Source organism: Schistocerca cancellata, chromosome 6 (genome assembly GCF_023864275.1).
Source record: "Schistocerca cancellata isolate TAMUIC-IGC-003103 chromosome 6, iqSchCanc2.1, whole genome shotgun sequence".
Lineage (NCBI taxonomy): Eukaryota > Metazoa > Arthropoda > Insecta > Orthoptera > Acrididae > Schistocerca > Schistocerca cancellata.
Genome location: NC_064631.1, coordinates 409629787 through 409644745, shown reverse-complemented (window position 1 = coordinate 409644745; position 14959 = coordinate 409629787). Strand labels below are relative to the sequence as shown.

Below are 14959 nucleotides of genomic sequence, written 5' to 3'. Positions count from 1 at the left end.
TTGGTTTTTGTCACTTTTGTGACTGCTCATATACATTTTTTTTTTTAATTTGCTGTTATCCAAATTTGATATTGTGTGGCTGTTCAGCAGTAATCCTACTCAGTTCAATTTTAAAATGAAGTGGCACACATTCAGTTGCCACCACAGCTGCACTCTCCTTTATGACCTACCCCACGCACCAAGTTTAGTAGGGTTTTGCTGATACCAATTTATATAATTCTTTACATTCCATATGGTCCCTTTTCAATAAATTATCTGTTCAGTGAGACATACAGCTGTACATTACAATATAGACAATGGATCAGTATCTGTTTACTATAGTCCAAATTGTTTGTAATAAAACTCGTTACATTGCTGACAAGTACTTTATTGACATCTTGGGCTTTTAATTAATTTTCAAAGCTTTTGTTTGTACTGAAATTTTAGATTTATTGTGACACAATTTGATGGTGAGTAGCTATCCAACAGTAACCCTGCTCATTTCACTTTTAATATAAAATGTAAAAGTTTTAGCACATTTCAGTAACAGCACAAACCATGAGATAAAAGAATAACATTTATGGGGGAAAATGTCACAGGTATTCCGAGTAATCAATGGACATGATGGCAGTCTTGTATGGCACATGCAGTCGCAAACTTCCTCTCCATTACGTCATCTGAATGTCTACACTGGCCGTTTTATCCATGATGTTGATGGTGATGGTGTACTGGATATCGTGGCAACACATACAGAAGAGACTTTAGATGGCGATGGGGGTAAGAATCGGAAAAACCAACCATAATCCAAATTTTGATAATGTATGAAATGAGGAGTTTCTTGTTAAATAGTGTTATTGAGCTCTTGATATTGTAAAATTTTAATGTAAAATTAGCTTTCCAGCAGAACTTATGTTGCATTTACCACAGCTTAACTGTTCACTACAGTAATTATAAATGTGTACATGCACCAAAGTGACATCTTTGCTGGGTCATCTCATGCTTGTGAGTGGCCGTCATGGCAGAATGCTCCAGAGTGTACCTACACCAGGAAGAGAGGAAAGCTACTATGCTCCTCAAATTCTTATTCGTTCAGATGGAGAAAATGTAGTTATATTTGGAACTGGTGGCCACAACTCAGCTGGAGGTCTCTACGTCGTCTCATTACAGGAACTCATGTTAGGAGAAATGCAACATGTAAGTGTGCCTTCCTTGTTCCTATCTCTTTTAAAGTCAGAGTATAATCTTAGATATGTCACAACCTATTAGATGCTTTTGAAATACTACTTTTTTGTTTATACATATTTCCAATTAGTTTTTTAATGTATATTGTCACTTTCTGTTTGCACTGTAGGAGCATTTTGTTCTGTAGTATTGCTGAAGCTGCCATTATTTCAGTAATGTAAGTTTACTTCCTCAAAATGTGTTTTATACCTCTACAATGACAGAGAAAGAAAAATAGACATTTGTGTCATAAGAAAAGAAGAGATATCTACTTATGTTCTTTGTCTAGTGGCTGTAGCAGAACAGTGGATGTAAATATTTTCTAGTATTACTATAGAAAAGAGGTAATTTTGGAAAGTGTGGAGGGAGGTGGCTAATCATGCAGACAACATATTTCTTATTATGTGTGCATTGCATTGATTTGAAAAACAATTGGTACTGCATAACTTTTGTTTTGTAGTGGCAACTTGTTCATTGTTTCACAAGATATAAAGCCATATTTTATAACTGTCACTTATATTTGAAGACTCAGAGACCGCCAAATAATGTAGTATAATATGGACTAGAAAGTTATTGGCTGAATAGAATAACAGAAGGGGTAAAGATAGCAACTCAGCACATAGTTGAGGTTTCGAATCATCAATAATCACATATATAAGACAGATAATGTTGCTACACTTTCAGACAATTTGTTCTTTAGAACTAAAAGTATGCACACACTCTGGCATGACTACATTTTCCTGGCTGACTACATCGTTCTGACCCTGAAGTTTAGCTGGTACAGAGGAGTTGTCAGGTGGAGCAGATGAGGGGACAAAATGAGATGATAGGGAGATAAAGTTGGAGAAAAGTAGCTTGTGGCTGAGAAAGAGAGGTAGCCAGCACACAGGATAGTAGTGTAACACTCCATATCGACCCCACTAACCATCAACAGTACATGCATTTTGATAGCTGCTGTCTCTTCCACACTGAAAATTCAGTCCCATATAGTCTGGCCACAACTGATCAGCCCATCTTCAGTGACAAGCAGTCCCTTACAGAAAATGCTATAGGTCTTAGTAAGGCCTTCACACATCTGTGCCATGTCTGTATATGCTAGGGTGGCCAGATGTCCTACATTTCACAAGATACACACTTTTGTTTTTAGGCTTTATCCTCCTGCACACACTGGAGTTAAAAAATCCTAAAAAATATCCTGCATTTCAATATTATTATGCAAAACAACATGCAAAATTCGGTTATTGTCTTATTCACAGGAAATTAGTAATTAGACAGCTAAAGGAGGATGAAACTTGTGTATGCAGGACTCTTTTTACAGAGGAAGAAAGTGTTGATGAGAGCAGTTGGCAAAACTGATAATCACAGAGTATTCAACCAGAATGATCTGTGGCATGCAAGTCGATGCAAATCATTAGTGGGTCGGCTGTGGAGTGGTGTTTGTTTGATTTATCATCATGTCAAAAGTGAAAGGAAAATGTGTCTTGAATCCCGAATTACGATCTTTGGAGCGATTTATTGTACACGTTAAAGATAAATCCAATAGTGATGATCATTGTTGTTTTCTCAGTAGCAAACAGAGGATTAAGTGAAATATCTGGACACATGCAAACAAACTAGCATAGGTTGGCTGATAATTCTGCTGTATCCACCATGTCTCTTAAAACTGGGATCATCTGAAGAAAAATTGGCTGCTGCTTTAGGTGTTTTGCCTTCTACACCACTCAGTATAACCACATTTAGAGCAAAGGACTTCACATCAAAGCTGGTTCAAAAGTGCTTCGATCCTAGATATTCATGTGCAAAAACTGAATGTGAACTGATTATTGTGACAAACGTCGTTAGCCCATTTGCAGTGTCCGAAGTGGAAAAGGACATGGCGAAGGTGGTTCGATGAGCCCTCTGCCAGGCACTTAAATGTGATTTGCAGAGTATCCATGTAGATGTAAAAGGTGAATTATATTAGTATGTACACATACTCATCCAATCACAATTTGCGAAAACTTTTTTCCTCTTTTGATTCCACATTTTGATTTCAAGACAGGAAATGCAGGTGAAAGTTCTGGACTTTGAAGAAGAGTTTGGAGAACATTCTGACATTGTTTCTTCATGTTTTCTGAATGCATTGAGTGATCATAACCTTGGAAAAGGAAAATTATTGGATTTTGTGCAGATAACTCAAATACAACACAAATTCATGGAAAGGCAATAATAATATATATTTATTCCATTGTTCAGAAAATGTTTGATAGACCTATTGTAGGAATAGGTTGCAGTGTCCATTTTATTAACAATATAATACAAACTGCTGTAGACTGTCTTCCAATTGTTTTGAAAGTGTAATTCATAGACTTTATCCTTATTTTCAGACATACATTTATGTGAAGCCTCCTTGCAAGCATTTTGCTTTTATGGTAGTTGATTATTCTAGAGTACTTGGTTACAGTGAAACAAGGTGGCTGTCTACACTATCTTCAATTGAGTGGGTATTGAAAATATTTCCAGTACTAAAGTCATATTTTCTATCGCAAAACAAATGCCCTGCTGTAATGAAGCAGTTTTTTAGTAGCCATGTGCTAGAAGTGTGGTTGCGTTATGCAAATAATCAGGCATCCGTCTTTCACAATGCTATACAATCATCAAAGGGAGTAATATGGTAGGTGTTTGTAAACTACATGGTGATACAAGGAAAAAAGCTTTCAAATAGATTGGATTTTGTATTTATATTTTTAGTAGTAGACACAAAACTAAAAATGCTGGAGAGTGAAGGCCTAGTTAGAGTTTCTGATTTTAAATACAATATGGAAGCTTTTTTATTCCACTTGTATGCAAATTTGGACCAATGGACTTCCCAGTTTTCTGCACTGGAAGTACTCTGGTAGGCTAACCTGAATTCTGTGTTTGAGTGGTGTCATGTTAAAAGATCTTTGGATTTTGTACTTAAATATACTGTAAAGAAAATTCGCGACACAAACTTTTTTGACAAAATGTAAAATGTTAATAATCCTGCAGTAAAGGAATGAAATGCAAATCACAAACTAAGTCATTTAAGATGGATTGAAATATTTGCAAAATCGAATGTGTTAAATATTTATTTTGGCAATGTCGGTAACATTGTAGAGCAGGCTGTTCCAGCTCGTCGGCTCCGTTGTGAGCCGCGGAGCGCTCCCTGCTCCAGGGAGCCGTGTTGCTCGCTGTGACCATTCAAGTGGGCCAGCACGTGGCACGGCTGGTGGCAAGGCAAGCGTTTTGATGTGCCAGCTGCGTCTTACAAGATCGACAACCTCATACTCTTAGCTGCTAAGACGTGGTGACATGCTACACCAGGAAATACGATGTTCAGAAAATAAATAAGAAACAACTATTGTACAAGAAATTGCGTACTAAAGTTATTGGGCCTCTGTAGCTGTAGATTTTATTTTCATTACAAGATTGGAAATATCAAGCGTCAAAGTGTTCCAGCGTTAATGCAGAGGATGGGCTTCATTGTTGCATCCCGAAGAAGCGATCATTCCTTACTTTTTACTCTTTTCATTGCTGAGAAAAGCTGCTCACAACAACACTTAGATCCAAACACGCACATGATCTGAGCGGCATTGTTGTGAAGCTTGGGAAATGTTTTTTGCTGTAATGAATGATACCATTGTGTTTTAGTACCTCTCTTTCAACAAAGTTGAATTTGGCAAATCAATAATCTCAAATGGAAGTGACGATGACAAGTCATCAGGGGAAACTGAAAAAGGAGCGCTGAACACCTTACGTTCCATTTCCAAACTAGTGAGGTCTCGGAATCGTGATCAAACGACGCGAGGAGCTGCTTTAACTTCGCTTGGTAATTGCCGAAAGTAGTACCCTCAGGTAGTTTTAAAGAAGCAAGATGATTGAAGAACGTTAAATGTCCATTACTCATCTGCCTCTCAAATAAACGTAACTTTTCCATGAACGCTTGATCTGGTCGTGCATGTCAGCGATTAGCTGCCCTTTGCCCTGCAATGACAGATTTATATTATTCAGATGCATAGTTATGCTAGCTAGGAACGCCAGGTCTGATATCCATTTTATATCTTTCAGACAACGCATTTCTTCCCCTTTCATTTCGAAAAAAGGGATATTTCCTCACAAATGGCAAAGAAAACATCAAGAACTTTTCCCCGACTCAGCCAACAAACTGTACTGTGGTAAGATATATCCCCATACTCCGCTTCAATATCTTTCAGGAATCCTTTGAATTGGCAATTATTCATACCGTGACGCCGCAAATAATTCACACACTCCACAACATCTTTCATTAAGCCACCTAGATCTACTGTTTCAGCACACAGTCCCTCTTGGTGAATAAAACAATGAAGAGTCAAAATGTCTTTCCTGAATTCGTCCCTGAGTTTATTTTTCAAACGAGAAGCAAAACCTTGGTGATGCCTGATTATTTGGGGTGCACCGTCTGTCGCTACAGAATGGAGCTTATCCCACTGCAAATTCATATTGTCCACTGATTCACAAACAGCTTAAAAAAATGTCACGTCCTGTTGCGGTGTAATCGAGTGGTACCACATCCAAGAGTTCTTCAGTTACTTGCAGATCCATGTCGACACCATGCACGAAGACTGCAAGCTGAGCACAGTCCGATATGTTGGTGCTTTCGTCAGACGCTAGTGAAAATGCAACAAAGCTCTCCACCTTTTTCCTGAGCTGTGTCTCTAAATCCGTTGCCATGTCCAGGATTCGACGAGACATTGTTTGCTTCGACAGGCAGGCCCCTTCAATTGCCTGCACCTCCCTTGGAAACAAACATTCTGCAACTGCTGCCATGCATGATTTTACGAGTGGTACCACCGAAAACGGCTTGCCACTCGTCCAAATTATGTGAGCGACCCTGTAGCTTGCTCGAATTGCAGGTTCAGTAGTGTTTTCTCCACTCTCATTCACCTGAAAATTATAAACGCATTACAGAACACGAACTATGTTGCATGTTTTGATACCCTCCGTATTACGAAACCGTTTTTAAACTTACGTCTCCTGGTATGTCGTTCTTAAGCCTGGCTATCAATTTTCTGCGTGAAACGCCTTCTACCTGTGCGCTGCATGAGGACGTGTATAATGTCGTTGTGTATTGTAGCTCTTCCCAGAATTAAATACTTTATGGCATATAAGACACTGTGGACGACCATCCCTCTCAATCAATAGAAAGGTATCATCCTCCAATAGAGGTACAGGGCTCCCGCCCCTAGTCATAGCTGTCATCGAACATGGATTATTGCGTCAGTTGTGGCTGCGTGCGGCCAGGGGGCAGTGAGTTCGCTTTCCCCCTCCACGCGGGCTCCGAGCTGCCGCAGTGAGCGCTCCGGAGCGCTCCGGCTCCCTGGAGCTCGGTTGGAACAGCCTGTTGTAGAGTTTAACCTTTGCCCCTTTGCCACAAATGCTCCAACAGAGTGAGCATTTTCTGTAATGCACAATACATGGACAAAAAAATCCAGACTTAAGCCAGAAACTTTCAAACACTTCATCATTACAAAATGTAATTTTAATCAAAACTGTGTGGAGTTCTGTAATATACCTCTGAGAAAACCAAAGATGTTAAAAGCAATTAATTCAAGTGAAAAATGTACTTGATTATATTTCATTATTATAACATATTTCACCATATTTAGAGTGTTAAGGTGTTGATTGAATGACTGTTATACTTGTTGCATGTTCTGTTAAGTCAACTGCAAAATGCAAATAAAAACAAATAGGGTCAATTTGGTACTATTATGTTGCATAACTGGTAGATCCTACTTTTTGTGTCTGTAAATATGGTGACCCTAATGTACGTCCCTGATCCTTTGAGCACCTCCATGGACCAGCTGCAAAGCAGCACACGGCTCATCCCCCATTATCATCTCAGACTGGAACAAATTAACCATATCCACTAATGTGGTACATCGTACCTGCAATCCGTCCTACTCCTTCCAAAGCAGTATTCTCCCACCATCTCACTTTACAAAAATATCCTAGTCAAACACTACACAACACCTACTTCAAAGCTCTTGCCGCGTGAGTCGTACCCCTCTTGAAGACCCAGGTGCAAACCTGTCCAATGCACCCACCTAGCTTTTCCTATGCCATTAGGTGTAGCACATCCTGTCATAGGCATGGCCACTTCTAAAAGCAGTCACATCGTATACTAGATCTGCAGTTATTACTGCTAAGTATTTTATGTGGGCGTGACCACCACCCAGCTGTCCATTCAAATGAATGTCCACAGCCAAATTGCAGACAGGAGCAGAGTTGATCACTCAGTGGCAGAACATACTCAATTTCAGTGACTGCTTTATAAATTGTGCCATCTGGATCATTCCCCCCAACTCTAGCTTCTCTGAATTATGTTCTTGCAACACATCTTCCAATCCTGTAATCCTCCTGGGCTGAATATCCACTTGCTCCTGCCCACTCCCGCATCACCTCTGTCCCTTGGTCCTAACTTCACTCGTCATGCATGCACATCTTCCTCTCTGAAATCTGCCTCTGCCTGTGTTCTATGCCCCCCTCTGAATCCACTCCTCCACCCTATTGTACACTGCACACTACTTCCTCTGCCTGCAGCCAGAATGAGCTCATGAATGGCACATTCCTGTGCCTTTCCCTCCCAGCCATTAGCAACATATACCAACCCTCACTCTCACTCTCCACCACCCTTTTCCCCTCACCCATTCCACCTGAAACAAAACTCTCACCCCAGATGAGGTGCAGTGCCAGCATAATGTAGTTTGCCAGCTAGGTGGCATCTCTCTCTCTCTCTCTCTCTCTCTCTCTCTCTCTCTGTGTGTGTGTGTGTGTGTGTGTGTGTGTGTGTGTGTGTGTGTGTGTGTGTGTGTGTGACTATCGAGAGTTAAATGCCTGAGCTACATTTTATATTTTTACATTTACTCCTATTATTTAACACTGTAGTATAACTGACATTAAAATTTAAGTTTTCATTGTAACTTTTTTCAAGATAAATCCTTCAGTTTGTCTTCAAACTGCCCTTGTACGAGATAAATAGCATTATTTTACAACCAGTTGGCACAATTGCTCATTCCAGACTGCCACAGTATCGTCAAGATTTGGTCACTGTAATAATATTAATCCTTACCGGTTCAGAATATAGAGCTTTTTTAATAACAATAGTAATAATAATAACAATAATAATGCTTTTGAATGCATTTGATGTTGAAACTGTTGTAATTTTTGTGTGTTAATTTGAGTAAATTATTGAGGTGATCCATGTGTGCCTATTGATAATTTGCAAATGTAGGGAAATGTAGAACAATTATTTGTTATGATTGTGTAGGAAGCAGGTGACTTTTTTTATTTTTTTCAAGAATACATAATGTCACATTTCATTTTGAGTGCTGTTTCCATGACTCTGCCTCCACTCAACCTTGTACTGTTGGTTATTCCTACACCATGCAGTGACTGATTAATCCCAGCATTACATCTATAGTTCACAAGCACGTACAGTTTATGTTGAGGGCATCTCAGTTACCACTATAATTTCCCCTTTTCTTGTTCCAACTGCAAGTGGTACCTGGGAAAAATTACCATCATGGTTGTTTTGTGAGATGTATGTAGTAGGAAATGATACATTTTTTGACTCTTCTTGGGACTAAAACTCTGAAAACATAACAGTAAACCATACCTTGATGACGACACTTCTCTTTTATTGTATGTCAGTGGAACTGAAGCAGAAATTGAACCAAGAATTGAAATAACTGAACTATCACTTCCAAGATACTTTCACACTTGCTAAACAAACCTTTTACAAAAGTTGCTGCTCTTCTTTAAATTTTCTCGATGTTCTTCACTCATATAACCAGCACTAAAGAATTGATCAAATGAGTGTTTCATAAGTTACCTTTTTCACAATATGTCACATTTTGTTACGATTGTACCAGTGAATACCAGTCTAACATCTACTATTCCTAAAATTAGATTTATGCAGTCATACAATGAAACAGTAGGTAGCCTGTCTTATTATTTATAGCAAGACAATACATTTGTTTATGTTTGAGGGGCAACTGCCAATCACTGCAATAAGTTTCATTGCTCTTCAAATCTTCCTACAGTCCTGCTACAATTTCCTGGTATTGTCACTTCTGTGGACACAACAGCCTCATGAAAATGCAGATGTTATCCACATTGGTAAGGGGACTTCAAAAACTAAGTTGCACATTATTAAGGTAGGCCAAGTAAGTTTTATTGAATACTGAATTACACTTCACAGTGAGACAGATACATGACAATATTTTTCAACCTAGCCACCAAGTTTCTGTAAGAAATAGTCTGTGTAATGAAGTCTTTAGCCCAGTCACAAAGCTGCTCTAATATCTCATGAACCATTCTCTTTTCCCCATACTTGGCAACAGTACAGAACTGTATTAAATGCCTTCAAGAGAAATGGCATCACCCTGTGCATTTGGATGTTCGGATACAGCATTTGTGGTGTGCTGCTTGACACATTCATATTGGTTAAATATCTCGGTGTAATTTTGCAAAGTGACATGAAATGGAAAGAACACATAAGGTCTGTTATAGGGAAGACAAAAGGTCAGTTTTGGTTTCTTCAGTGAATTCTAGGGAAGTGTAGCTCATCTATAAAGGAAAGAGCTTGTAGAACACTAGTGCAACCCAAGCAGTTGGACACAAATTGAAGTCAACTAATAACCAGAGATCAAACTACAGAGCTTGCTCAGCAAGCATCACAAAACTACACTACTATAATTCAAACTAACAAGAATGAAAACAAGGAAAAACATGAGCTGAATTGTCTTTTAGATACTGATTACCACTACAATAGCAGCTCATTTAATGCCAGAATGAAGTCACCATTTTATTTTCTCAGCAACAAATTATTTTTATTTTTCACTGTAGTCCCATCTATGTATACCCAGTTTCCCCAATTTCTATGTCATCTTTTTAACCTTGCCAAAAAATTGGAATTGTCAAGCTCTCTACCTACATCTTGATAATAACCTCCTTACTGGAACAAAATTTTTTACTGCAAGTCATTTCTTCGTGTTTGAGAGTTTAATATCTACATAGGCGTGACGTTACCAATACACAACACTGTTGGCACAGGTGCTTCACAATGCAACAGTGGCTTGACAATAACCTGAGAGCAGATTCCTATTACAGGAAATGAAAACCCACCTTGCAAATCAGTCTGTGTGGAAGTAGAGAATCCAAAACCACATAGAGATATGTGGTGGACAAAGGAGCACTTGGTAACAACACTTGGCATGAAGCACAAGGTAAGGTCTGCAGTGGTTGAACTCAACGTTAGCACTGTTTGCCAGACTTACTGCCATCTGTAAGTATACTCTTCCGCCAGCAGGTTACCCCATACTATGTGTCGTCTGCACATTCCATGGGTGTTTCTGCACTATTCCACTGTGCCACCCACACCACCTAATCTGCATCAATTGTAATGTCCTCTTACTGGGATACTAAATCCCTGCCCCAGGAAACGCTGTGTAGGGCTGAAAATAGCCAGGCTTGGGTCACGACCTCTGGTGCAGGACCAGAGAAGCTGCTGGAAAAACAGGCAGAGGGCCAACCACCAAAGGGGGCAATACCAGTGGCATTGGGTCCGCCGGAAGGACACAGAAGCTCAGGGAATGGGGGGCCTACCAGTAGGAGTGGAGGTGAGGCCATCTCTGCTGGCAAAGAGTGGGGGTGGGGGAGAATGTGGGGGATTTGGATGGGGAGGAGAGCTGGTCAGATCCGTGCGTTCCATATCAGTAGGTACAGGTGTGAGTCTAACTGGGCCCAAGGCTGCAGGTGATGTGAAGAAACCACAGGGGCAAAACAGGGAGCCACAATGCTGCAAGTGGGAGTGCACCTATGGAACAGCATTGTGATCAACTCAGCCACTCAGCTGACCAGAATACCGTGACAGTGATGCCCTAACAGGGTGCGAGTGCAACTGACTTGCATGAGAGGTCAGCTGGTCCCCTGTCAAGATCCACCATAAACACCTGCCAACCTATGTGGCCCATCACAATGCCCAGGTGCCACCCCTGCCATTGGCCAAATGAGCAGGCCCAAACAACAGCCTCAAGAGAAAAATGGGGCAAGCCATGGTAGCCTATGGCACATGGCACAGGATACAACAAATCCAGGAGATCCCGTGGCTGGCACCTATGCAGACATTCTGCCAGACTGTACCCATTGACCGGCATCACCTGGTATGTAGTCAGAAATCTTGGCAACACATCGTCGCAGGAAGAGGCAGACATGGACTACTTCTTTTGAGTCTTGAATGTACTCACAAAGCACACCACCTCCAAGTTTGAAGCCAGGTGAAACAGGTTGGTAGTCAGATGCTAGATACCATTATGAATGCAAAAGTCTTCAAACTCTTGGGACACAAACTGCCTGCCATTATCAGACATCATAAAAGTACGTGCAATACCAACTTGCACCCTGTCCCAAGGGTACTCAAACAGTAGAATGTATCTGAAACAGCTGTATGTATGACTGCAGTAAAGAGTCTAAATCATGAGAAGGAACAGATTGAGACTCTAAATGCACTCTATCAAGTAACTGAAAGCCAACATTGGTTCAGCAGTAATTGGGGAACAGACCCCAGTTAGAGAAAAAGAAAACTCAGCATGCAAGTCAATGTACAGGGAAGCAGAGTCCAAAACCACGTAGAGACACAGGGATAAACTCAGCACGCAGGTACAGTGGGCAGCGAATAACTGAGCCCTCAGCACAAAGCACAAGATGAGTCCACAGTGGTTTAACTCAGCATTAACACTGCCCACCCAGCTTACTAGCCACCCACAGGCAAACTCTTCCGTCAGCAGATCTGCCCACACTATGTGTCGTGTGTGCCCTCCATGGAAAGTTTCTGCACTATTCCGCTGCACTAGCTTCGCCAGCTCATCTGCCTCCATTACGATGTCCACTGGTGGGTATACTAAAGAGAACAGACAGCAGGCTTGTTGAATACTGGGTTTTAGCCACAATTTATAATTCAGTGCTTGCAGTTTTCTACAACAACTTCTTCGGCATGCTCTGGCAGATTATCATGTTGAAGCAGCCCAACTCTCACTGTCCAGTGGGGCATTTCCTTTTCTAATAAATCTATGAATATGATGTCCTCAGTACCATCCAAAAAATTTCTGGTCAGTGGACACCGTCTTTGACGCAGGTTCACCAGCAGCGACCCATTGTTTAGATTGTTGCATGGTTTCTTATGCATAACAATGAGTCCAGGTTTCATGGACAGTGACAACTGAATTGAAAAAGTCTTTTAAGATCTCACTTATATGACTCTACACTCAGGTTTTGTCCACCATCAGCAGCCATGGAACTTACTGAGTTAAAAATTTTTTCTGTGTCAACTCATGTTTAGTATTAATTACCATTCCTGTCGAGACAACTGTGGCATCTGCATTTTCGTGCACTTTTGTTCTCAATCAATTAAATTATTGTCTTGACTTCTCAATTATTTCTGTAGTAAGCATATCAGCTAGAAATCCGGGCAATGGTCATCAAAAACAGGTGTTCAGCCATGTTTAAATTTGTTGAATCAATATCTAACTTGCCAGTGACGATGCATTACTATAAACAGCATCCAATTTCACTTTTCCAATATTTGATCGTGGAATTCTTCCACAGTAGAGGTAGACGACCATTTAGATTTGACACAAACTGCAATTGTGTAAAAACCTTGATCACATAATACTTTACTAAGTGCTATAGATTTCAAAAAGGTCATCATCAGACGTAAGCTGAGGGACAATGTATAGAAATTTTGAAAAGTAAGTAAACATACCATTGTAACAGATGAACTTGACAAAAAAAAACTAGACATTGGTTCAACAAATTTAAATATGGCTGAACATCTGTTTTTGATGAGGATACATTGTTATTTCAATACTTACATGTACATCCCAAGGCTCAACAATCTGTCATATGAACGGTATATAGTAATGCAATTCTTATTTCATAAATACTGCATATGGTAGTACAGCTGTCAATTCAATGAATGCAGGTTGTTAAACTGGCTATAGAATATTAAACCGTCAGAGAAGTAAACTATACATTCAGATGGTGAAAGCATTAACCAAAGACAAAATTTGCATCAACAAGTAAGTATACTATGATTGCTTTCTCAGCAAAAATGCAATAAGAACTTCTATGAAAGAAGATTTTTAAAAGTTGTTGGGTAAAAGGTAAATGACAGTTAAATGTGCTTTGAAATATAACAGTGACACAGATGAAATTTAAATGACAATAAAATGTGCTTCAAAACATAACATTAACACAGCATGTAAGAACTGTTTGACTGCATGAAATTCATGTACAATGTCAGTTATAACAGGTGTTACTACACAAATAAGTAAAATAAAAAATGAAGTTACAAAACATATACAACAAAATGTGTCGTATGTGACATACATGATAGAAATACATACTAGTTCCTATTTGTCAACAGTACCAGAGTCTTTTAGCAAACAAAGGGCAGTAATACATGGAAAAAAATACAAATATAAAAGGTCATGAGTGACATGCACGATTAATTCTGAGTAAAGTTCGTTGTGTAGTATATATTAGAAAATAGTTGAAGTGCAAATATCATTCACATACATAACATGGTAGAGAAATCCAGGTTACAGTAATGAGGTTAAAATTATGAAGTGTGAAGCTGAAGCCATTGGTATAAGTAATATGATAAATAGGGAACACATTAGTATGAATGTCACGATGTAAACCATAATCATGTTCCTTGTAGATATGCCCTTATTACTAATATGTCACAGTAAAATGAAGTAGCAAATGAAGGACCAATACTGTAAAATAGCCTAGAGGATTTTTGTAACTATATTGAGCATGCTGCTTCGTGGGACTGATATTTACATTAGCGATGTGTGATACTAGTGGTACTATCACTTGGTGTGAAATGAACATTTGGAGGAAAGTCAAGTGCACACCAAGGTGTCAAATGACCTGCAGAAATGGTGGCTTCATCTCATGTAGTGGAAGAAAAAGCAAGGAATGTTTGACAGTAGATGATACATTCTTGGGTTAGACAAAAATGGCTTGCATATGAATTATTTGTGCTTCTGGGATAAGATCAAAATTCCCTTTTTGTGGTATTTTTGAATATGTCTAGGACACAGTCTCTACTGAAATAATGTTGCTCATTTAATAGTCAGTTTGGCTGACAGATTCAATGCATATATATCTCAAGCTCTTATGTATCTCAGACTCTTCCACAATGTCTAACAGATGGCTGTGAGAAGTGACATGCAGAACTTCAAGGCCATGTTTAATAGTCAACAAGCTGTGCCTGTTCACTCTCAAATACTGTCCCAGAGCATTAGCGTTATAATATATGAATGCTTCATGTATTATGTGAAGAAATCCCTCCCCTTGCAACCAATGTAAAAATTGTCACGATCAATCCACTTTATCATATATGCAGCTAGTTTACTAAAACTACTTTGAGATTTCTGTCCTACATCATAGTTTAATCACATGTGCAAGTTACTCCTATTTTAAATGTAACACTGATATTAGCCTTTTTCAAGACTTTGCAATTTTATCACAGTGTCAGGCTAAGAAATCTACCATGTATTTCCTCTTTTTTGTTCATGACATTGTATTTCCTCTTCTGTATAGAATAGAGCAATTTTCAAACACGTTTTGCTTTATTGCCATTTGTTGCATAATCATTTGCAGTTCCTTTTGCCTTGCTTCCTGACTTAAATTACAGCACTAGGACCTAGAT

General features: G+C 39.4%; 1 protein-coding gene across 1 annotated transcript in view; it reads left to right on the top strand.

Moving 5' to 3' along the window:
• Window positions 1-14959, top strand: part of LOC126191429 (uncharacterized) — an 88360-nt gene that overhangs the window by 28986 nt on the left and 44415 nt on the right. Inside the window, exons 4-5 of the mRNA XM_049932306.1 lie at window positions 579-756; window positions 953-1173. Of these exons, the coding sequence (XP_049788263.1) occupies window positions 579-756; window positions 953-1173 (399 nt within the window). The remainder of the gene's footprint in view (window positions 1-578; window positions 757-952; window positions 1174-14959) is intronic.